The 24,252-nt window shown below is 57.5% G+C and overlaps 1 protein-coding gene across 1 annotated transcript; it reads right to left on the reverse strand.

Moving 5' to 3' along the window:
• Window positions 1-431: 431 nt before the first annotated feature.
• On the reverse strand, window positions 432-22,842 carry SPOCK2 (sparc/osteonectin, cwcv and kazal-like domains proteoglycan (testican) 2). Its single transcript, XM_012663315.1, has 11 exons — window positions 22,409-22,842; window positions 9,237-9,245; window positions 8,846-8,891; window positions 8,506-8,620; window positions 7,041-7,155; window positions 5,250-5,364; window positions 4,776-4,895; window positions 4,066-4,284; window positions 2,139-2,201; window positions 992-1,129; window positions 432-898 (listed from the first exon to the last, which is right to left on the reverse strand). The coding sequence occupies exons 1-11, from the start codon at window positions 22,595-22,597 to the stop codon at window positions 753-755; spliced, it is 1,275 nt and encodes a 424-aa protein (XP_012518769.1). The 5' UTR covers window positions 22,598-22,842; the 3' UTR covers window positions 432-752.
• Between the last annotated feature and the right edge of the window lie 1,410 nt (window positions 22,843-24,252).

Here is a 24,252-nt window from a genome sequence, read left to right on the forward strand (position 1 = left end):
CAAGAACCTTGGATAACCAGTCCCCTCCCCTGCCTCTCAGCTTCTGCCCCCAGCTCCTTCTCGGCCACCTTTGGTCCCTCTGGCCAGAGTTAGGAGAGTTTCTCTAGTGCTTGGAGATTTGGCAAAGGAATGGGGCTGGCTGTGGCCAGGTGTCCTGGCCCGTCTCATCTGAAGCTGGTGGGGGTGTCACACCAAATCGGCCCAGTTTTGGAAGGACCCCCAGCCAGTAGACAGCTCCCTGGCCTCCCTCCCCTCTGCCATGGGGACAAGCCCGCAGGCCAGAGCCTGACCCCGAAGGGAGATGGGGAGGGTAGCAGGGGTGGGGGTGGCAGGGCTGGGTGAGCCAGGGTAGTAATGGATCCCAGGGTGGCAGGGCTGGGCTGGGGCACACGGCTAGAGGGCATCTCATTCATTCCGTCAACCTGCCGACGTGTGTATGTGTGTGAATGTGTGTGTTTTAAGACCAACAACAAATGGGAAGAAAATAGCTACAAGGAGGACGAAGGGGCCTTTGGGTGACTCACTCTGCCGGGAGCAGCGTGGATCAAGGACACGTTTGTCAGCGCACGCCACACGCACACACACTCATCCGTGCCAGCCACACGTGCCACACGCGCGCCATGCACACTCACACCTCCAGTCCTCCCAGTTGGAGCCAGGGTCCTTCTGATTGCATTTTCCGGATCCATTCGCCAGGCTGCCCGCTTCTGCTCAGGTCCCCGCTGGCGCGCCCCGCCTCTGCTCGAGGGCGTCTACCAGATGTAGCCTCCATCGTCCGCCTCGCCCGCCTCGCCCTCCTCCTCCTCAGCCTCCTCGCCTACTTCCTCCGGCTCCTTCTCCTCCTCATCCTCCCAGCCGACACCACTCCCAAAGTCCCCGGAGAAGCCCACGATGTCGTCTGTGAGGGGAACAAGCCACTGGGTGGGTCAGGGACCTGCCCGCACCCCCCAGCCTGGACCTCCCACACCGGCCTCCCTGCGCAGGCCCTCACCACAGTCGGGGCTCCCGCGCATGCGCGTGCTGGTCAGCTCCAGGCCCAGCTGGTCCACACACCAGCAGTCGCCGCTCCTCTGGTCACACTGCATCTTCCGGTAGTAGCCGTCCTCGTCGCAGCTCGGGATGAAGCCGCCTGAATGGGACAGAGCCCAGCAGGTCAGAGCAGGGCCCTGGGCGTGGGCTCCTCAGAGAGGCGGCCTCGGAGCCTCAGGCATGGGCAGGAGTCCAGATGCCCCCAGAGCCCAGCCAGACCTGGTACTGACCACCCAACAAGCCCAGAGGCCCAGCGCTGGGCGCTGGCCGGCGCTTCTCCCCGCTCTAGTCACTGGAGATGAGAAACCTGCTTCCTTAAGCGACCAGCTCAGGCCCCTGTGCTGCCCCCCATCTGCCCCCACCATTTCCTCGGGTCTGTGGCCCACGTCTTCTAGGACAGCCAGTCTGATCTCATTGCACTCGATGCCCTTGATCCTAGCACTGCTCCCCAGACCTGGCAGCCCCCTGCCTGGAAGCCCAGTCTTCTCCTCTCAGCCCCTCGGACCGGCCTGCAGGCCACTCTCTTCCACAGGGCCCTGAACTGCTACTCCTCTGTCCACCCAACAGACGTCTTCTGGGGTCACTCTCTGGGGACCTAGAGATGGACTCTGCCCTCGTGGTGGGAAAAGAGACCCACATGGACGATTATAATACCAGGTGCCCAGCTAGCCTGTGCTAAAGGTTTACGAGGCTGGGGACCAAGCCTGTCCTGCCTTCAGCTCTGAGCGGGGCTAGGATTGCTGCTGTCTCTCCAGGGCTGTCATTCGCACGTCTGTCGCCGATGAGCGAGTATCTGCCATGGAGGGGCCTCACTTAAGCTTTACTCAAACGTTGCTGAACTGAATTGAACTGAATGGAGGGTTCTAGGATCCTTCCGTAACCCAACCTCTAGCCCCAGCATGGATGGGCGTACAATTAACACCTAAAACTCACTTACTGAGGGGCAGATTGGGAGACCCTGCTACGTCATACCTGGAGGATAGACCAGGAAGAGAGCTTTCCTCTCCTGTAGTCCTAGGCCAGGGCCTCCTCTGGGCTCGGTGTCTGCCTTAATGCCCAGGGACTGGAGCCCCCCTCGGCCCCTCCCCGAGTGCCCGGTGCAGCCTCACCTATCTTCTTCTTGGCGGCCTCCTGGATCTGGATGCGTTCCAGCTCCGCCAGGCAGGGGGGCTCTGTGGGGAGAAGCAGCCTCTGACAGGGCTGTCCCATGGTGCTGGTGGGACACACTGAGCCCTCCAAGGCTCAGAAACCCAGGCAGGGGCTCTGCAAGATGAAAGCACCCAGCCTCTGACACAGGGCCCTCCACAGTGGGTGGGATGCACCGATCCCTCTGAGATCCCAAAACCGGTGCGGGGACTCTGCAGGGTGAAAACACCCAGTCTCTAATTAGAGGAGCCCACCCCACAGCCAAGGACCACCTGAGGTCCCCAGAAGCCTATGGCTCTCTGAGGGTATTAGGACCCACGGGATGAGTAAACAGGATTCAAAAGAGGAGGTGGGGTGAACACAGACACCCCAAGATGAGAGACCCCGGGGAACATAGACTAGAGGGAATGTTTGGCAGAACTGTCAGGCCTGCAAATGCAGTTGTGCGCCACCTGCTGGCATTTCGGTCAACGACATTTCAGTCAAAGACACATTGCACATGCAACGACGGTCCCATATGGTATTTTTACTGTACCTTTGCTGTGTTTAGATATGTATAGATACACAAATACCACTGTGTTACAGTTGCCTACGGTGCTCGGCGCAGTAACGTGCTGCACAGGTTTGCAGCCTAGGAGGAGCACGCTAAACCACGTAGCCTGGGTGGGCAGTAGGCTACACCATGTAGGTTCGTGTGAGTGCACTCTATGATGTTTGCAGTGACACGATCACTTAAGGACGCATTTCTCAGATTGTATCCTTGTCCTTAAGTGACACATGACTGAAACTGGAAGCCAACCTCTAACTTGTCTGTGACCTTGGGAAGTCCCTGCCACTCCAGGCCTGCCTGATTGTAAAATGAGGGCAGTTCCCAGCTCCCTGCCCAAGAAGGCTGCAGTGGAGAATGATGGAATGGATTCAAAGGCCTGGAAAGGCACCGTGCTGGGGCGGTGCACCCGGTGGAAAGGTTGGGCCATTGGGGGCAGTGAAACCAATCACAATGCCTCACATTTGCAGAGGGATTTGTGAATTACACGGCGCTCTGCACACAGATTTTTCTCAGTTCATCTTCACAACAGTCTCCCAGGGAGGTATTGTTATCTCCCAACTCAGATGATGACACGGAACTTGGAAAGAAGTGGTCACTTGCCCAGGGTCCCAAACTAGCAAATGGTGGAGCCCTGGCCAAAGCGATGGCCCCTGGCCTTGGATGCTGTGCTATTTCCTGTGCTACTTCCAGCACGTGGCAGAGGCAGCGGCCTGGGAGGCAGAGCAGCAGGGCCTACCCCAGCTCTGGCCAGGCAGGTCAGCTGACCCCTCCGGATCTCAGTTTCCCCACTGATGATGACGTTTGCCACTTAGCCTAGATGAATGATCTCTAAGCACAGGTCCAACCCTGGTTCCGGGTACATACAGCTGACAAATGTCACCACATCTCTAAGGCTGATAACCTAGGTAATCACTTATTTGGGGCACAGAACGTGAGATGTGCCCAGAAGTGGGCTGAGCTTCACGAGAAGCAAATGCACCTTCAGCGCTGAGACCCTCACTGCACAGCCCCTTCCTAGGCCCTGCAAGCGATCCTAGAAATTTTACATTTGTCATTTTTCATGCTCTTTCTTAAAGAAGGCCTCCAAAAGTACCTAAGTTTCAGGACCCACAAAATCTGGACCTGTCTCGGAGTCTGCCACGGAAGGGACTTAAAAGTGCCGGCTTCCCTGGGCTTGAGAGATGGGTGGGCCCTGAAGGGTGCAGAAATGGGCGAGCTGGGAAAGCTCTGGGCCCAGGGAGGTGGCCAACAGGGAGCTACTCTGACTCCCAAAGAGACGATGGAGCTCGGGCAGAGCCTGCGCTGGAGGGCTGGGGGCCAGGGAGAGGGGCCACACTCACTCTCCCTCCAGAAGCAGAAGCACCACTCGGCGGTGGACACCCGGCCGTCCTTGTAGGTGTCGCAGGAATTGAAGAAGGGGCGGATGCAGACCTCGTACTTGTCCAGATTGATGGCGGCCAGCTCCGTCTGGTCCAGGAAGAGGTCAGCACTGGTGTCCAGCTTGGAGAACATCCAGCCGATGGAGTCTTTGCAGCTGGCCCCCAGGTTCTTGTCCAGCCCTGGGAGGAGACCAGGATTCAGACGAGCCCCAGCTGCCTGTCCATCACCTCTCCACCCCTCCACCCTGCACCCCTCCCTCAGCCCCAGCCCTCTGTTCAGGGTCAGGGCAGCTTGGAATCTAACTGTGGGGTCGAGAAACTCAAGAATGGCCAGAGGTCCTTCCCTCTGCCCCTCCACAGGACTGCACCTAAACCATCCAATACCCCGTTCTGAAAGCCCTTCTGGAAAATAATTCCTACTTCCCCTTGGCTACCCATTTCAGGGACTAAGCACCCTCCACCTATGCTAAGTTCCTACTGGCTAACCTGTCTCTCTCCTGCCACGGTGGACACTGACCTCCTCTTCATCAAGGGTTAAGGCTCTTTTCAGGCCCCAGATTGCAGGGCCCGGGGTGTGGCAGGAGGGAGCAAGGGCCAGCTGGCACGTCTGTCTCCTCTGCCCCCTCCCCGACTGCCTCCCTCCTCCCAGACAGAGCACCCAGCTTCTGTACCGCTGGCCGGGCTGGCGGCGCTGTTGGCTGAGCCATTCTGCTTGGAGTTCTCATGAAGGAGCTGGAACCAGTCCCGCAGCCGATCTCCCAGGTCGGCTAGGTCCTGACCCGTGCAGGTCTCTGCAGCAGACAGAACAGAGAGGAGGGTGTGGAGGTGAAAGTGGAGCGAAGCAGCAGCACGATCTCTGCCTGGGATCCTGCCCTACTGGCCGGTGGGCTGGGCAGCGGGCAGGGATTCGGGGGTGGGTGGAAATCAGGGGCTTCCCCGCCTTCCTCTCTCCCCAGCCCCCCTTCCTCTCTCCCCAGCCCCGTGTCATCCTCCTCCTCATTCCTTCCTAGCACCAAAAACACACAGCCTAGGCTCCCTGGGCTGAGTCCCTCCCTCCGCCCGCCTTCCAGACACCCAGGAGAGGCCCGGGTGGCCCTGGCAGTGCGCCCCACCACTGCCTGGCTGCGGCCCGCCACTCGCATTACCTGGTTTGCCATCGGCGGTGGAGGTGGCGGCCTGCTCCGTGGGGCAGGGGCAAGGGCCCTCGCACCTCACGGTCAGCTGCTTGCTGCTCAGGCACGCCTGCTGCTCCAGCTTACACTGTGCAGGAAGAAAGGCCGGGCTGGAGGGGCTCACCCCGGGTCCCCGCAGCTGGGGGCACCCTCAAGCCTCCCATGGCAGCCACATCTGCCTTCCCCAGTGGAGCGCCATGAACAGCCTGGAAGGGCCCTCCTAGCCCCACTGCAGGTCAGGGTGCACAGTGTAAGAGGCAGCAGGCCCAGGAAGGGGGTCCCCGGGTGCGGTCCCAGCCATCACAGCACCCCTGAACCCTGCTCTGCCCAGCCTGCCCTCTCGGAACATATGTCCTTCCCAGGACACCCATCCGCCCGCATCCTCCCTCACCCCTGTCGCCCTGTCTGTGGCCTGCCCCCTGCTCTCCTGGCCTGTCCTCCTCCTCACCACGGTCCTTTGGTCCCTGTGTAACCAGTCATTGCCCTCCTTCAGTGGTCTCCCACAGTCACCGTGGGCTTTTCTCAGCTTTCCTGGTAGCAAACAGCCACAGTCTGTTGAACTTCTGCCGACTTCCGGCCTCCCCAAGAGCTGCATGTGCCATGGCCGTTTGACAAAGCCCGTTCCTGAGAGGGGCCCACCCGCTCCTTGCCCTTACAGCCTCTTGCCCTGGTCGTATCTGTTTCTCCCCGTGGGGTGGCCGCTAATGTGAAGCGGGTCGTCACAGCCTTTTACAACATTATCTCACTGGGTCCCCACAGCTGGGAGGGAGGCTTGTGTTTCCCGTGCTCAGCAGAGAGCGTCAGGGCGCAGAGAGGCCCAGTGACCAGCCGGAGGCTGCGGGCTGGGAGGAAAGTCAGACCTCCTGCTGACTCTGCTCCCTGCAGGACAGTGTGACAGCTGCCTGCCCACACCTCACCTTGCCCCATGGGACATTCGCTCTTCTTCTGCCAGCTCTTCCCAGCTCCTTCGTGTCCCTCTCGCCCCTAAATGCAACCTCTCTGGCCTCTCGCTCATTGTCTCTCGCCTCCCTCCCTGCGCCTTGGGTGACCTCATCGTCTGGGTAACTCCAATACTCAGCCAGGGCAGGTGACTCTTAAATCTGCCTCTCAGCACAAAAGGGCTCCTCAGCCCTGGAACCCTAGCCAGCCGTCAGTGTCCTCCAAAACCCAGCGATTCCCAACTCCTGGTTGCTAGTAAACACATTCTTCATTAGCATCTGCATGTCTATGGTACTTTAAAGCTTATAAAACGTTTTCACAAATACTGTCTCATGTAATCCTCACGAAAATCCCGTAAGGTGAGAATTCGTTCTCCCGATCACAGCTCCTGCTAACATCGTCTTCTCATGGGGAACTCCTTTCTCCTGCCCAGAACACCCCCGCTTGCTGGGCGACACCACCACCACCGTGTGGACATCCTGTCTTCACTGCCTCCCAGCTGGACGACAGAACTCCTTCCTTCCGCAGCCCTCGGCACTTTCATGCGGCCCTCACCTCACTCGCTCTGACGTGCAGTTACCTGTCCACGTGCCTCTTCCAGGCCCCCCCCCCCCACCTGCACCTGCCTGAGGTCAGGGACAGGGTCTGGCTCCAATTCTCAGGTAGCCCCAGCCAGGGCTGGCTGTCCCTAGTGTGGCCGGCTGCTTTGAATGCACTGAGCTTGCTGCCTGGCCCCACATCGGTCCTGGAAACCCCTCAGGAGGCCCTGGCTAAGTTGCCCTCTCTGTGCCCCACCCCTGTCCCCCTGAAGCCAGGGCCCCTCACCACCGAGCTGTAAGTGTGACCATCAGAGCCGCAGACGGAGGCGAGCTGGGCCATGTGGCAGGGCTTGCAGTTGGAGTCTCTGTTTCCATGGAATTTCATGGTGGGCTGCTTGATCCTACGGCACAGGGTGGGGAGGACACGGGGAAGGAGATGAAAAGGAGGAAGGGAAGGTTCAGGAGACTCATTCCAGTAAGAAGTGGCCTGGCAATCTACAGCAGATCAGCTCCTCACTGCGCCTGTCCACCCTCCCCGCCACCCCCAGCCAGGCCCTCCTCCAGCTCAGACGGTGGAACCAGCAGGGCAGGCAGAACCTAGCTTCCCTTTGCCAGGGGTTACTGAGTCCAGCGGAGCCTTCAGGTAGCAGCTCCAGGTCTGACCGCAAGAGGTTAAAGGGAGTCACACTACACTCAAGGGATCAGACCAAATCAGAGGTTGCAGACTGGTGGCACCTGGGCCATGCACCTCTGGCCTGCAGGGCCACATTTGGCCACCGAGGGTTGTTGTTTTTTTTGAATCGAGTCATTCACCAACATTCGCAAATTGGGAGAGTTCACATAAAAACCTGGATTCCTGGACTTTCTTGGAAAAATGGAAGATGTGGCAGTCCTGGAGTTGCGTTCCCACATGGCCACCACGGGCCAGTGCCGAGAAGCAGCTGCGCCCCAGCCACTGGGCCTGTGCTCACCAGAGTGGCTGTCCCCAAGTTCTCTTCATGCAATACCTTACCTGCCGGGTCCCTGCAAGCACCTAAGATTGCAACCTCAAGTCTAATCTTTGGTTCAGGAGAGAGGAGAGGGAAACGGGACCTTTTCCAGGGGTCTTGGAGCCAGGAAGGATCTTGTCCTTGGGCTGGAGCTAAGGCCTCCTCAAATGCCCCTCACTCCTTCCTCCTCTATAAGCTACGGCCTCGCAGAAGTCACTGCATGTCAGGGAGGGAAGGACCCTGAAATTATCTAGTCTAATCTATTTGTCTTAGAGATACCAACACCAAGAGGAGATGTGACTTCCCCTGGGTCCCACAGTGTTTGGGTGTGGCTTCCTCTGCGCTTGCTCTCTTGAATGACTCACTTTGGGGGAAGCCAGTGGCCATGCTGTGAGGACACTCAAGCATCCCCGTGGAGAGGTCCACATGACTAGGAACAGAGGCCTCCCACCAACGGCCATGAGCGTGAGCTTGGAAGAGGATCCTCCAGCCCTAGACAACCCTCAAGACGATGCAGCCCCAGCCAGTACCTTGATTGTAACCTCAGGACAGACCCTGAGCCAGAACCATCCAACAGAACCACTTCTGGATTCTTGACCCTCAGAAAGTGTGTGACATAATACATATTTGCTGTTTTAAGCATGAAGTTTGGGGGTAACTTACTCACAGCAATAGATAACTAATTCATAAGGAGAGGGTCAGTCAAGCCCTTGTTCTGTGAACAAACCCCCTCCTGGGCTCCCACGTCCCCAGGTCCCTTACCTGTGCTCCAGCTTCTTGCGGCTGATGCACATGGCGCGCTGGTAGCCCTGGGCGATGCACACCTTGTGGCGGCTACACTTCACCTTCTGGCAGGGGTCCTTGGTGGTGTCCAGGGCTGCAGGGACACAGGGCCAGAACACAGGTCACCTGGGGAACCCAGGAAGCCCCAGCCCTACTTCTGAGCTGGGAGGCCCCTCCCTCCGGCAGCCCTTGATAACTGGAGCTCCTGAGCCATCGGTCCGCTGCTCAAGGATCCGCCAGGGCAAGGGCAGGACTTGCCCTCTGGTCTCCAGTCTTCCCGGCGTCAGTCACCTTTCCCCACCAGGGAAGGGTGTGTTACCTTCATCTCCTTGCTGATTGTCCTCCCAGCTCTTGATGTAGTCATCCTAGAGGGGACAGAGAGTGACAGGGAAGAGGGAAGGGCTAAGATTCATACCCCAGAGGTGCAACTGCAGGGCCAAGGAGGGGAGAGGCCAGGCCACTGCTTCCACATGCAAATTGCTGTCACCCTGGTGGCTGCCTACATGACCCCATCTGCCCTGCCACCTGTCTCCCCCAAACCTCTATCCCGCTACACCCACACCCAGAATCCTTTCCAGCCTCTCTCGTAAGTTCCTTATTCCCCCACACCACGCTGGGTGCTGGCAGGGAAGGACACGGTGGGGGAGGGCCAGGCGGGCACAGGGGTGTGCCCTGCAGAGGCCACACATGGAGAGACAGGCAGTACTCACCTCCACCTCCTGCAGATCAGGAAACAGCAGCAGGCCACAGGAAATGCAGCAGGAGAAAGGGAGAGAGGAGGGGATGTCAGTGTGGGACCCACTGGGGTCCCTTCCCTCACCTCATCATGTGGCTGTGGGTGCAGGACAATGGCCTTTGATGGCCAGGTCCTCTGACCCCTGGGCACTCCAACTGGAGTCCAGAGTTCCTATGTCTTCATCACAGGGAGCCTGAGGCAGGCCTTAGGAGCAGCAGGGACTATGGATTTGAATGGGTGAGGCCCCTCCACCTCCAGCCCAGCCCCAGCCCCACCACCAGGACAGATGTCCGAAGGGCCCGTACTGCCCAGGAACAGCGATTCTCAGGCCTGTGACCTGGGGGTCCCAGAAACACACTTTCTCTCTTCTGCCAAGTTTCCCTCCCTTGGCAGTCCCCTCTCCCAACCCCTGGCCACCACGTGAGTGAGGCAGAGGAAGGCCCTCTCTTCCAGGCTGCAAGGGCATGGTTTTTTTGCGCAAGGTCTGACTTTTCTGCAGAGCTCAGATGGTGCAGTGAGCAAAGGGGGAGGCGACGCCAATGATGACGGCGTCCCCTGCCCTCAGGGTCCAGTTTCAAACCCTCAGAGTCAGAGGATCCTGAAGAGGCCCTACAAGGTCACCTAGTCCAGCCCCCTCTGCGTGCAGGAGAGGTCAGAAAGCCCAGAGACAGGAAATGACCTGACCCAGGGTCCACCATCCGAGAACCCAGGTCTCCCGACACCCAGCACAGACCCCTTTTCTCGCTATAACACACTGTCTCCAAGACCTACAGCACAGGGAAGACCTTCTCGCCCTGCTCTGCCTACAGGGGCTTCCATGTGCCTGTGGACCCCAGAGTGGTCAGAGGCAGAGCGCCTCCCAGCTGACCTAGCTCCCTGGCATAAAATCCCAACTTGTCTGGCTTTTCCTCCCTTTCCCCTATGGGGTGGAGACAGGTGCTAAAAGCCACTGAACAGCTCCCAGGGCACTCCTGGTGGAAGCTCTCCCAGGCAGGCAGGAAGGGGACTTCTCAGGACTGGAGGCTGGCAGTGCTAAGGAGCCAGCTGCCAGTTTCCTTGGCGTGGGGCTCTAGGAGGGGGTCTGGGAGCTGGGGGTAGAGGGTCATGAGAAGCCACATGCAGCTGCCTCCCTCATACTGAGGACCAGAGATGTGCCAGGGTAGGGGGCAGAGGTCACTCGTGGGGTGGGGTGGGCAGGGGCTAGACTCTTAGCTGTCAGGTCTGGGGGAAGAGGGCATGGAGCTCTGGCACCAGAGGGCACGCACATGCAGGCAGCAGTGGGCACACAGGGGGGCACCCACAGGGCTTTGACAGTCCCAGGGCTCTGGGCTGGAAGTTGGCACGCATCTGAGCAGGCAGGGGCAGGGGCCTCCTGGGGCCAGGGCGGAGCAGGCAGTTGCCATCACCACTGAGGGAGATGCGCCGTGTACAGGCATGTACCTGAGTGTGTGCTTCCGCGCATGTGCGAGCATTCAAGTAGACCCAGGTGCACGCACGCTCACGGGTCTGCATTACACAGCATGTGTGTGCACAGGTGCATGTGTGCGTGTGCACACGTCCTCATTTATGCATGTGTGCACATACGCACACACGTGTACAGCAACAGTAGGGAAACAAGGACACTTTGAGGCAGTTCACCCAATGCCAGATGGTTTCTATCCAGAAACGAAGTAACAAAACCCACTCTGTGAGCAGCCTCCAGTTTTCACACTCAGGCGCCACGGCCCTCCCTCCGGGTGAGGGCAGCGAGAGGTGGCAATAGGAAGAGGGAGGACAGGAGAGTAGCAGATGTCTCCACGCAGGTCTGGCTGGTGCTGGCTCTGCTCTCTCTGCAGCACCTGTTTTCATGTGCATCTCTTTGTGCGTGTCTCTCCTCCCCATCTCTCTCGCTTAGCCTCTCTCCCTACCCCTTCGCTCTGCCCACACCTGGCCCACTCGTACACGTCCAAGCAGCCAGGTGTCCTCAGCCCTTGGGCCTGGGGGCAGGCAGAGAAAGGGGCCCATCTGAGCCCCTAGCTGAGGCTCCCACCCAGTTCCGCAGGGCTTGATCTGAGCCCTCCTGAGACCGCTGGGAGAGCTTCGGAGGGGGCTGCAGGCACAGCTTCCCTCGTTTGCCGAGGCCAAGGGAAGCTGGCTCTAACTCAGCCCCTCTGCTCCAGGAGCTCCTCGGGGTGCAGGGTCCTCCGCCTGCTGTCCACCCCACCACAGATGGGACATGGAGGCCAGGAGAGGTCAAGTGGCTAAGGCCAGGGGTACAAAGTTTGGGGCAAATGGCTTCCATCAAGCTGGGGTCTTTCCATATGCTCCCATCATTCCCTGGGATAGGGTGGGGATGGGTGACAAACAGGACAGGGAATATGGCTGCGTTTGGGGAGGTTTGAGGAGGCAGTGTGAGTCACCTGCCCTCAACCAACAAGATCTGTGCCCCACAACCCACCCACACCAGAACTGGAGCAGGGAGGCCTGGCCCCTGCTCCGGGCTCTTCTGGCCCCTGGCACCAGCTGAGGGCCGTGGTGCCTGCTCACTGCCACACTCCTGCCCGACCCTGCCACCTTAACTTCACCTAGGCTGTGAGCAGAATCTCTGGGACTCAGTACAGAGTGGGTCCTCAAAGGTCAAGACCAAGACTTTCTGATCAGAAATTCCAGGGAAAGTGGGGGTAGGGGGTGAGACTGCTAAGAAAGGGGCTTCCCAGCAGCTTCACCGTCCCCCAAACTCCAAGCGAGGGTTAGGCCCCCTTCCTGACACGTTTGCAGGGTGGAGCCCTTCTGTGCAAAGCGCCGTCCTAGGTTCTGGCTACAGCTCTGCCTCCCCGTGGCTGTGCTGTGGTGGGTGGGGTGGAGGGAGGCCTCTGCATTCTAGATTCCGGGTCCTCCACTTCCGGGAGAGCAAAGTAGCCAGCCAGAGAGAGGGATGAGGAGGGGAGGGCCTGGGGGTCCCACAGATCCCCACGCTGCCCCTAACCGGCGCACCCTAGGCAAGCATCCTGCCTTCTGGGAGCTCTGCACCTATCTCCTGGGAAGTGGGGTGCCTGGGGTCCAGGAAGCACTCGACAAGTGCTCTGACAGGAGAAGAGACCGTGGACTGTGGGCAGAGAAGATGCGGGAGAGAGACACCACATGAGGAGTCCCAGGAGAGTGGAGAAAGAGAGAGACCACCGTGGGGAGAGCAGAGACCAGTGGGGGTATGAGCAGAGTCAACCCTCAGCGGTGTTAGGGGGAAGGGTGACAAGGAAGCCCTGTAGGCAGCTTGGGAATGGCCATACTGGGGGCAAAGCCCAGGGACACACGTAGGGGCCCCTAGGGTCAGGCGTGGGCTGGCGCCATTTGTAACCTGAAAAAGAGGTGTTTGTTGGCAAGTGTGAATAATGCTTTTCAAGGCGAGTGTGGTGTCTATTTATGGCACCCACGTGGGCTCATTAGCCATTGTGAGAAATGGTCTGATAAGGGCACTGGGGTCTTCCTAGGAAGTGGGAGGCCTGATTCTACGCTGGCTCTGCAGCCAACCTCACCTGCAAAATGGGCATTTGGAAGAGCCCATCTCTAGTGCTCTAGAGCAAGGGCCAGACTGGAAGGGAGACAGGTACAGGCTGAGACCCAAAGTTCTAGGCTAAAGGAAAAGCGTGCATATTTCACCTAGTTAGCACAAGGAGCTCTTACCACAGAGCAGACAGGTGAGAAAAACTTCTAGAATTTACAAATGCACTGTGGCTTGTATTGAATGGTGCTTTTAAAGTAGATCCCCTCCAAGTATTTCTATGGGTCTGTCTTCCTTTTATCCTCACAATCCTGTGAAGTGGGCAGAGCCAATAGGATCTACACCATAAAAAATGAGAAAATTGGCCAGGTGCAGTGGCTCTAAGAAAGGGGCTTCCCAGCAGCTTCGCCGTCCCCCAAACTCAAACTCCCCCAAACCTTAATCCCAGCACTTTGCGAGGTGAAGGTGGGAGGATCACTTGAGGCCAGGAGTTCTAAATCAACCTGGGCAACATAGCAAGACCCTGTCTCTACAAAAAATTTAAAAATTAGCCAGGCATGGCGGTGCAGTGCACCTGTAGTCCCAGCTACTAGGGAGGCTGAGGCAGGAGGATCACTTGAGCCCAGGAGTTAGAGGTTGCAGTGAGCTATGATCACACCACTGCACTCCAGCCTGGGCAACAGAGCGAGACCCAGTCTCCAAAAAAAAAAAAAAGTTAACACCTTTACCGCAATTACCATGTGGGCAGCATTGTGCTAAGCACTTTACATTCATTGCCTTGTTTCCTCTTCACAACTCTAAGAGAACATTACTATTATTATTCCCATTGCTCAGATTATAAAATTGAGGCTCAGAGAGGTTAAGTGACTTATATGCAGGCTCACACAGGAATTGCACAGAAGAGTATTGGCATCCAGAACTGATTCCAGAACCCGTGCTCCTAACCAGGACTCCATAAATGTCAGCTGATGAAGAAAGTCCCAGGCCAGGGTGAAACCAGAAGGCCCAATCCCAACCTATGGGTGGTTTCTCTACCATACCAGCTCTACCTTAACCCCTTGGCAGGAAGTCCTGCAGCCAGGAGAGGAGGGACTGGCAGTGGATGGGGAATACACCTGGGAGGCCCCTTTCTCCAGGCGCTTTCCAGAAACCCCTCCACATGCCCCTGGTTCGGCTGGTTTGGAGCTAACCCATCTCCAGCTTTGATCTCTGCGGCTCAGCTCAGTTGCCATGGAGACAGGGCCCACTGCGCAAGCTGGGGGAGATGATGAGTGCGCAGGCCTAGCCGGGCTTAGGGGGCACATGCTGGGTGTTTCCAAGCGCTGTTTACTTCCTGTCATTTTAATTAGCACCCAAATCGCCCGCTCACTTCACAGCTTGAATTAACCCAATATCTCCCAGCCTCTCCATCTGGTGGGAAGGATGGGACACAGCAGTGAAACAGGGAAGGAACAGCAGCCCTCCAAGCCCCGATTTACTGCGGTTAAAAACCCACCGCGGACAAATCTCCACTTGCCTCTTTGCAGCACAGTGCGATGGCGAGACTGATGCCGCTCCCCACAGCCCCTGCATGGAACCAGGGCACTGGGTTCCTGCTTGGCCTCGCCACTGACAGCCAGCAACAGGGTCATTTCCCCTCACCAGACTCTGCTTCCTCGGCTGACATAAGGATGACCTCCTTGCCTTTCTCTCTGAGCCACAGGAGGACCCGGTGCGATAATGTCTGAGCAAACCCTTCGCAAACTGTGAAGCTCTGTACACAGAACAGGACCACTGAGCCCCGGGTTCCCTGGCACACACCTGGGGAGCCTAGGGCCGGGGTGGGCAAGAGGCCCCTTTGGGTCCTGCAGTCACAAGGGGCCTCAAATACAGACTTCTGACATTGTCTCCAAATGAGGATATGCAGCCAGAGGCACGGTGACAGGATCGAAGGAAGAAGTTCATCATAAGACTAAATAAACCACAACTTTTGTAACCCTATTATAGCATTTCTTCATTTTTTTAATAGATCAAGAATCTCTAAAAATGGAAGTGGGCCAGGCCTCGCTCAGCCTCCGAGAGGCCGTGTACCAGCACGATCTTGGCCTCATTCTTCAGACAGGGGAGCCTGTGACAGAGCCCGGCCCCCCAGAGAAGGCCCAGGAGTGGGGTCACCTGGGGCCTCCTCCCGCCCTCCCTGGGAAGAGGCGCAGGAGCACAGAGAAGGAGCCAGAAAACAGCGAGGAGGGGCTGAGTGGGGCCAGCTGGGGCTCCTCAACTGAGGACTGACACCCCCAGCACACGCCCGGGAGAAGGCACCTTGAGGAGGCGGTGCCCGCGTGTGTGGGGGGCGGACATTAAATCCGCGCTCCTCTCTCAGAGGGGCGCAGGCCACGTGTTAGGCCTGGATAAACACAAGGAGGCAGGCAGCTGAGGGACTCCCGCCTCCCACCTCCTCTCCCCTTGCAGGAATTTCCTTGGAGGGCAAAAATGTGCTTATCTTCCCTCCTGCCTGCCAGGCGCTCGGCCTGGGCTCAGGTCCGCCCTCACCAACACCCACCTGAGGCCCCGGGCCTGACCTCTTTGCTACTCCGGTGGCATCTTGGCCACTATCCCAGTCCTTGGTTTCTGCTCCAGGCGGCGGCCCCAGTGGCCCATAAAGGGCAGAGAACAGGGGGACCACGCAAGGGGGGCTGGGGCTCTGTTCTGAGCTGCCTCGGGGCCTCGGTTTCCCTTCTGGAACATGGGGGTTGAGGGGTCAGGATTTAAAGCCCAGGGATATCTGGGGAAGACCCTGGACACTGGAGCTGAGGAAACACAGGCAAGGTGCAGAGGAAGGACACTGAGCCACAGAGGAGATGGGGTGTCAGGTGCCTGTTTCTTCCTCCGTACAACGTGGGGGCTCGGAGCTCAGGCTGCCCCTCAGCTCCTCCAAGCTGACAACTTTGAGACAAGCGCAAAGGAGCCTGAACAATTTCAGACTGTTCACACCCCATGACCTGTGCCGGGGACAAGGGGTCAGGAGTCTGCATGGAGGCAGAGGTAAGACACCAGCCAGGCCCGACTTGTCCTTCTGCAGAGGGGAGCCAGGACCGCCTAGGTGTCGGGGAAGAGCAGGAGGGGGCAGGACGCCCTGCCTTGGGGAAGCTGTTCTCCACCCCAAGGAGCCCTGCACTCACCCACCCCTGTCTGATGGGTGGTTGGCCTGCTCCGAGGGCGAAAGAGGGGGAGGGGAGGAAGCACACAGCACCCCCCAGGAGAAAGGGGGAGGCTGGCTGCAGCCAGGCACAGGTTCCCAGGCACAGAGTGCTGAAGGACAGGGAGACCAGAGGTCAATCTTCCTTCACATCATCATTCACTCCCTTATCCCACTAGTGAATCACTGGAATTCAGGGATTCACTTTTGGGGTTCAGAGAGAGGAAGTGATCTCCCCCAAATAACCAGCACAGTCAGACCAGGGGCCCACTGCTCCGCTGCCTGAACCTACAGTGCTGCTACCGGGAGAGGACGGGCTGGATAAGATCCTGTCCAGCTCTCACATTCCACAGTACATACGTTTACATTGAGCAGTTACTATGTGCCCACACACCCTGTGCAATGCGTGGGGGATGGGAGGATAAGGTACACAAGGCAGTCTGTTCCCAGACCCTGTCCTCAAGGGCTTACAATGGGAGGAATGTGACAAGCACACATTGCAAATACCAGCAGGACTCTTGAGATACAAGCCCACAGGGTAAGCGATGCCACGAGGCAGCACCCAATGTGTGCCAAATGAGTTTACAGCCAACAAATGCTGCAGCAACCCCAAGGAAGGAGTTATACCTGCAGCTGAACGTTGGCCGAGCCCCTGGGGGGTCAGAGGCTGGCCTGCCTCAAGAATCACAGCTGGGCCCAGGTCTGCTCACCATGGCTAGACACAGTGGTGTCTAAACTCCGTATCCAGGCCTAGGTCTGGGTATATGTTTCCCCGTCCACAGCCCTAAGAAGACACACGCTACCTCTGCAAGGAAACATGCAGAGAGAGCATCATGGACTGCATGTCTGTGTCCTCTCGAAATTCATGTGTTGAACTCTCTCTCACCCGCAATGGGATGGTAGTAGGAGGAGAGGCCTATGGGAGGTTTAGATGAGGTCAACAGGGTCCTTTACATGATGGGATCAGTGTCCTTTACAAGAAGAGAAGGAGGCTAGAGCTCGCTCTCTCTGCCACGTGAGAACACAAGAAAGCATCTGTCTGCAGGCCAGGAAGAGCGCCCTCCCCAGACATGGAATCCGCCACCACCCTGATTTTGGACTGCCCAGCCTCCAGAACTGTGAGAAATAGCTGTCTGTGGTTTAAGCTGCCCCATTTATGGCATCTTGTCACAGCAGCCCAAACTGACTAAGATACCTGGTCTGTGTCCCCAGCCTGGTGTTGCCCCAAGATGCCATTGGGCCCCATTTCTCAGGTTTCTCAATCTCTAGCTAATCCATGCCCTACCCTGGTCTGGGCACAGAGACTTCCTCAGGAGGAAAAAGCAAATCTCTTCCTTCCTTAAAGCCAAAGACTCTCTGCCCAGTCTGCAGCGGCAGAGGGGCAGGACAGGTGAGGTGTATCTGTGGGTGGTCAGGCCGTTGACAGGCTCTTGTGCCATCTTCCAGAGTCACAGAATGCCAAAGCCTCTGCAGATTATTTTATTAGCCTGCCCTTTCAACTAACGGGGTAATCAAGGACCAGAAAGGTGAGGTGGCTGCCCCAGGGTCAGACAGCTACTTCTGACTTCTCACTAGGAAGATGAGCAGAGGCTCCCTCGGGCCCTTGGGGCTTGGGGTAGGACAGGGCTGTGCTAGGCCTCCAGGTAGCTTTCTGATCCTCTGAAGAATGGGGGTTGGAGATTGGCTTTCCATCCTCTTCAGACTGCTGGAAGACTAGAGGAGCACATGACAGCCTCTCCAGGCAAAGAGGGCTCTTCTCTCCCTCTCCTCCCAGCCTTGGAGTCCGCCTGCGTGCTCAAGAGTCCCTCACCATGCTGACACCACTCCAGTGGGAGAGGAGTTAGAAAGCCAGGTGGAGGAGGAAGCCAGGGAAGGACCCACCGTCCCATCCCCAAACTCCCATTATGGAAACCATTCTGACCCACTTTTGGGTTCTTCACACACACCCACACTTATCCAAAGCACTGGTGCAGCTCGTCCCAACACTTGCATTGGTTTGGGTGTGTGGGGTAGGAAGGAGGGAGGGGTGGCAATAGGGGAGCTGCTTTGTGGCTAATACTTGCTACTTGCTTACTTGGTGTTCATGAAAACATGAGAATCGTATGTAGCCAGCAGGTAATAATATCCCTGGATTAGCATAGCAGGGTGCTCAGATACGTAGTGAACAGGTGAATGACTGAACATACAGTAACATCTTTCTCATGGGGACTGAGGCATGGGGGGAGCTGGGCCCAGAAATGATGATACATCTGGTGGTTTTTCTCTGGCGGGGGGGAGGGGTATTACCTGAAATGCATGCCTCCAGCCCTATGACAAGGCGCCTTCATGTGTCTGAAACTGAAGCTCCGAGAGGTTATGTGATGTGCCTGGCATCCCATGGGCAGTCAGTGGCAGAGCCAGGACCTGACCCCAGGCCAGAGCTGTCCTGGCACACCGCACTCCAGCTTCTCCTGGGTGGGGAGCTGCCTTTGGAGTGTTGCTAGTCCACTCACTGCCTCGTCTCCAGGCAGGCAGCTGGAGACACTGGGCACTTTGGCCCACCTTCCTAGGAGGTGCCACTCCTGCCCAGGGCATCCTGGGAGACTCACAGGATACAGCCAGGGAAGATTTTGCTCTGCAGGGTGGACCCTTCCTTCTCACTTTCACTAGGAGTTAGGCCTAGAGCTCCCTAAAAAGCAAAGCTGAGTTAGATGACTTGGATTCAAATCCAGGCTTTGCCACTCAGTAGCTGTTTGTTGACCCTTGGGTAAGTTACTTAACTTCTCTGTGCCTCAGTTTCTTCAACCATAAAATGGGTAGACTATAAAGTAACACTACCTATGTCACAGGTTGTTAAGAGGCACAGAAGCCAATGCACACACAGTGCTTACTGCGGGGACTGGTAGGTGTGAGTACTCACTGCAATCAGTGATTCAACATATATTAGCTGCAGGCCTCCCGGGTGCCGAGCTCTGTGCTGGCACTCATAATTAAAATTTAATGGAAGTGGAGAGAAGAGCCAAGTAGAAAGAGAACAGTCAGTTCTTCCCAGCCAAGCTCTTTGGAACCTGCCCTGAAGAACGCTGCGTAACGGGCCTGTCTCCTCTCAAGTGTCCATCTCTGTGAGAGGCCCCTGGATGCTTTGTTCCAAAGCATAAAATTGGCATAAAATTCTGCGCGGTTTTGCAGAGCGTGAATTCAGAGATAGGAGCATCAGGGACCAGGGCTCCGAAAAGCCCAGAACTGCCCAGGGCTGGGCACAGCTAGCTCTGTAGGCCGGGGAGCCAGGCTGAGCCCACCACCTGCCCGTCTTCTCTGACACGCATTCCCTCCTCCCTGGCAGCAGGGCACCAGGCACAGGATGTGAGAGCCTGTGCCCACTGGAGGGGAGGATTACTCAACTGGTAAATCCTGCCTTCCCTATAATCCTGGTGCTCAGAGAAAGAATGCCAAGCCGAACTCCCTCCCAACCAGTCTGAGCAATCCAAATTGGAACAAAGCCCAAGTTTCCTTCCTCTTCCTCCTTCTCCTGACCCCTGCAACACGATTCCCTTGACTTCCCTGCTTAGTTCCATCGACCCCCTGTGATGAGACATTTCCCTGACCCACACTACCGACTCCTTCACTCCCATTCCCTGAGAATATCCCACTCCTCCTGCCTGCTTCCCTAATACCAAGGCAATCTGGGGGCCCTGTGCCATTTTGTGATCGATTATGAATGATGTGCTGGCTCAAGCTGGCAACCCCTTAGGGATTCAGAAGGAATTCCTATCTCTTTTTCAAGGAGCCAAGGACCATATTTTCAAAAGAACTGGCCTAATGGAAATGTATATAAAGCCCATTGCGGCCAGGCATGGTGGCTCATGCCTATAATCCTAGTATTCTGGGAGGCCGAGGCAAGAGGATCCCTTGAGGTCAGGAGTTCAAGACCAGCCTGAGCAAGAGCAAGACCCCGTCTCTACTAAAAATAGCCAGGCATGGTGTCATGCCCCTGTAGTCCCAGCTACTCGGGAAGCTGAGGCAGGAGGATCATTTGAGCCCAGGAATTTGAGGTTGCTGTGAGCTAGGCTGATGCCACGGCACTCTAGCCCAGGTGACAGAGCGACACTCTGTCTCAAAAATAAATAAATGATTAAAATATGTTTCTTTTTTTAAAAAGAAAGAAAAGCCCATTGCTATTGTGTCCATCTGGAGGACCTTCAGCCTCAGGATGGGAAGTAGGGCTTCTATTGGCAGAGGAGGGATGAGAAGCATCTAGTGCTGGCAGGGTCCCTATGTACGGTCTATGAACTGCACAACTCCAGGGGGCACCATTCACATCATGGCACCCCTAGAGTTATGCAATGCAGTGGTTCTGAGCTGGCAGCCTCTTTCCTGCCTCTCTCCAGAAGATGCCAACCGATCCCCAGGGCCAGACCCTCCTGCCCAGCCTTCTTTGTCCTCCTTCTCTCCCTGCCCCTGTCCTCCTGCAGCCAGGGCTACCTTAAATGGGGATTAGGGGAAATCTGCCCTACAAAACCTGAGGCCACCAAAACCAATACATGCCCTAAAGCTTTCCATGAATCTTGAGGGGGGTGAGGGAGGAGTCTTGCAGAATTTCAAATCTAGTGCCTTTTTTCTGATGAGCAGGGGAGGAAGGAGGAAGCGGTTGGCACCAGTACAGGGAGACAGGTGGGCAGCCCTGTGCCAGGGGGGTCAAGCAGTAACTCATTTATTCTCACCCGCAGAGTTGGCTATTGGAAGCAGGTGGGAGAACGGAGGTGGGGAAGAATCCTTTGTTTTGAAACCTTTACTGTTCTGATTAAGCATTTCTTTTCCCTCTGACCTTCACCATTTTGGCAGATCAAACAGCCAGAGAGACGGAGGGAGGCCTGGACCGGTGACACATGGATTCTGGATAGGCCTGCCCGCTGCCGCCCCCTCGCTGCTCTGTCGGGCTGCTGCCCGGGCAGCGGCAGGAGACTGCAGCTAATCTGCGCTGGGCCTGCAGGTGCCTCGGGGAGGCCTTGCTGGGGCTCCAGCTCCCTCGCCGCACCATCCATGGGTGGGGCAAAGACGGACACCAGCAGCCCACTGAGGGGCCCAGGCCACTCAGCCTGGGGACCTGGCTGCCTGCAGTTCCTCCTTCCCTCTATGAATTACAACCTGCCAATTTGACTTTGGAGAAACAGTCGCTTGTTTCACGATAACAAAAATACCTCTATTTCTGCCTCTTCCCATCACTTGGCTGGATGTCGTATGAAGCATGTGCGTTTTAAACAAATTTCTAAGGAACTTGTGGATGCATGCGGCAGAAGAGAAAACGAGAAAGGTCATGTGTGGCCTGTGCTGCACCAGGTGGCCTGTCTTGATCAGGAATCTGGGGATTGAGGAGTAGGAACTGGGGTCGCAGAAGAGGCTTTCCGGGGTCAGGGCATCCGCGAGCACCAGGTCGCGGGGACCAGCTTGTGTCTGCCTCGGCGCATCCCGGACCATCCCCCACTCGCCCCCCACAGTTCTCAGGGTCCAGCCACGCCCTCCGCCCTCCCTCCCTCCCTCCCTCACCCCTACTCCCCCACTCCCCGCGGGGAGGACGGAGCCGCCTCCGACTTCCCCTCTGATCTACAGGTGCCGGTAAACAAAGTGCTGCAGCGACGCCGGCTCGTCCGCAGCCGCCTCCCCGCCCCCAACCCCGAAGTTCCGCCCAAGGTTAAGCCCGGGTTCGGGCGGGCGTCTGCCAGGGGCCCCCAGACCCAGCTTCTGGGCTCTGCTGCTCAAGCCCACGGGGCCAGGGGTCTTCCCTCCAGTTCCCAGCCGCTCCCCTCGCTCTGGGCTGGGCTCCCCCGCTGAAAGGTTGATCCAGGAGAACCAGCCTCCGTTCGTGCGCACGCCCCTCTGCATGAGAACCTCGGACCTGGCTCTGGCGGCCACAGGGAGGTGGCCTTGGGCATTTTCGCCGCCGTCGCCCGACCCCCATTACGAACACGCCTTCCACTGTCTCGCCTTGGGAGGGTTGGTGGGAACCCCCAACTCAAAGCCCCGGCCACGGTCCCCCTCCCCCAAAGCCCAAGGTGGGAACAGAGGGCACCCGCGCGAGCCGATGCTACCTTCCCCGCCGGCCCCACCCAGACCTGCGGGTTTGCAGTGCCCCAGATGTGCAGCCTGCAGCATCCGCCCGGCTGGGCTCACACACAGGAGGGGAGCAGGTCAGGGCCAGCCGCAGCAGGGCCGTCCTCCCTGCCCAGCAGCCGCACCCCTTCTCCGCGCCTGGCCCGCAGGGGAGACCTGCCGCGGGCGCCCCCGGCGCGTCTTCTCTCCCGGGCAGGTGTGGGGCTGGGGGTTCCAAGGCCGCCGGCCGCCGGGACCGGGGAGGGGGCGCCGGGCTGTGACTCGCGATGTTTACTCTCCTTGCAATTAGCTGGCTGGGCTGCGGGAGCCTCCGGCTGCGACATGCAGCGGCCGCTCCCCGCAGACCCCAAGCTCCCTCCCCCAGCCCGCTCCCGGGCCCTCTGCCCTGGCGGCCCTGCGGACTCACGTCTCGGAAGCGGTTCCAGTGCTTGATCTTGCCGCTGTACTGAGAGATGGACGACAGCCATTGCTCGTCCTCCATGAAATTGCCGGGGGTCTCGCCCTCCTTGTGCCCTTTGGCGTCGCCTTCGGCCAGGGCGGCTGCGGCGAGGAGCAGCAGCGGCAGCGCCAGCGGCCCGCAGCCCGGGGCGCGCATCGTGGTCTGGATTGGCCCTGAGGGGTTTCGACTTCTGCAATATTTTAACGTCCTTCCTGCCACCCCGCTGTTGGCGAAGCAAACGCTGCCGTCTTCCTCAGCCCTCCTCCTGCGGTCTGTCTCCGGTGACTGACGGGTGGTGGGTCGCGGCTGAAATGTGACCTGGTTAGGAGATGCACTTGTCTGAAAAAGCCCAGCGCTGGACGCGGAGAGGGAGAGAGAATCAGAGAGGCTGCGCCAGCAGGGGCTGTGTCTGTAACTGTAGCATCAGCATCACGTTTGACATCATCATACCTGGTTTAAAAAAAAAAAAAAAGGAGGGGGTAGATTTCAAAGCGAAGCGCTGGATCAGAGCGCCAAACGCCAGCCAGCCGCAGCGGAGCCGAGCCCAGCCCGCACACAGGGAGTCGCAGAGCAAGAATCAGAATCCTGAGATGTCCCTGAGCCGCGTCCAAGGCGGAGAGCAAGAAGGGCCCCGGGGGTCTCCCCAGGGAAGACAGAATTGGGGAGAAGGCGCAAAACTGTCCGGTTACAAGCCAGTCTCAGGTGTCTAACAGGGAATTTGGCCAAACACTTTTTTTCTCCCCTTGCCTCCCACCCAGAGGGGCCTGCGCCACAGCCCTGGCAGCTGGCTTCCCGCGAGTTATGGCTCTACCGCAATGGGTGGCTTCGTTAAGACAAAAGCCATATAACAACTGGCTGCCTCGGAACTATTGCTCCCCTGCGGCACATGCCCTTCGCAAGGCAAGGCCGAGAACCGAATGGCTGTGGAACAGAGGCAGATGTCCTCCTCCTCAAGCAGCTGTTTAGGGGCTGTCCCCCCTTTTGTTAGCTCTTCCTAGGGCAACCCTAAAAGGCAAATGCCTGACCATTTCATCTGCCTTGGGGCCACAAATTTGGAAAAGGCACATTTGCTCATGGGTCTGACTTCAAGTTAGTTTTAATAAGCTGCTGGGAAAGGGGGGTTGGGAGGGAGGCTGGCTGGTTTTGTTTGAGGTGTTTGGGTTTTTGTTAAAATTGTGACCCTCCTCATTGCCCGCAGAAATGTGTTGACAAACCAGCTGGTGCCGGCTGGAGGCTGGGCACGGTCCAGGATCACAGCAGAAATGGGGTGAGGTTTACATTACAAATAAATTGAAGAGGAAACAGATAATGTCAGGACAAAGCATATTGAACTTTTGGGACCCAAGCCCTAGATTGTGTTGTTATAAAAAGACTTGGCTGCTGTGATCTTCAAAAATCAAAAGCACTGAAAAACATGATCTTAATCAGCAGGAAAAAACACAGCTCACAAGATTCATAGGCACCCTGAGTCTCGCCTGCCTGACTTTGAATGCCTCCGTGGCTTGGGCGGGAGTCCCCTTGGGAAAACAGAAAACAATTGCTCCCTTTCCGTGTTTTCTTTGCAGTTGGATTTAGTGGTGGTGCTGCATGAGGCCCTGGCCATTGATGACTTCTTCTCACAGTAAATAAAGCAGTCTTCCCGGGCTGTATAGTGCACAATACACTGGAAAAGCAGGTTGCTGTCATTATAGATCTGGGCGGGGAGGGGAGCAGAAATCCCACTTACTGGCTGGATTCTTGGGCAAGTTACCTATTTTCTAACTAAAATTAATGATAATACCACCTATCTCATATGATTGCAATGAAACTCG

This window comes from Propithecus coquereli, unplaced genomic scaffold, assembly GCF_000956105.1.
Source record: "Propithecus coquereli isolate 6110/MARCELLA unplaced genomic scaffold, Pcoq_1.0 Scaffold80, whole genome shotgun sequence".
NCBI lineage: Eukaryota > Metazoa > Chordata > Mammalia > Primates > Indriidae > Propithecus > Propithecus coquereli.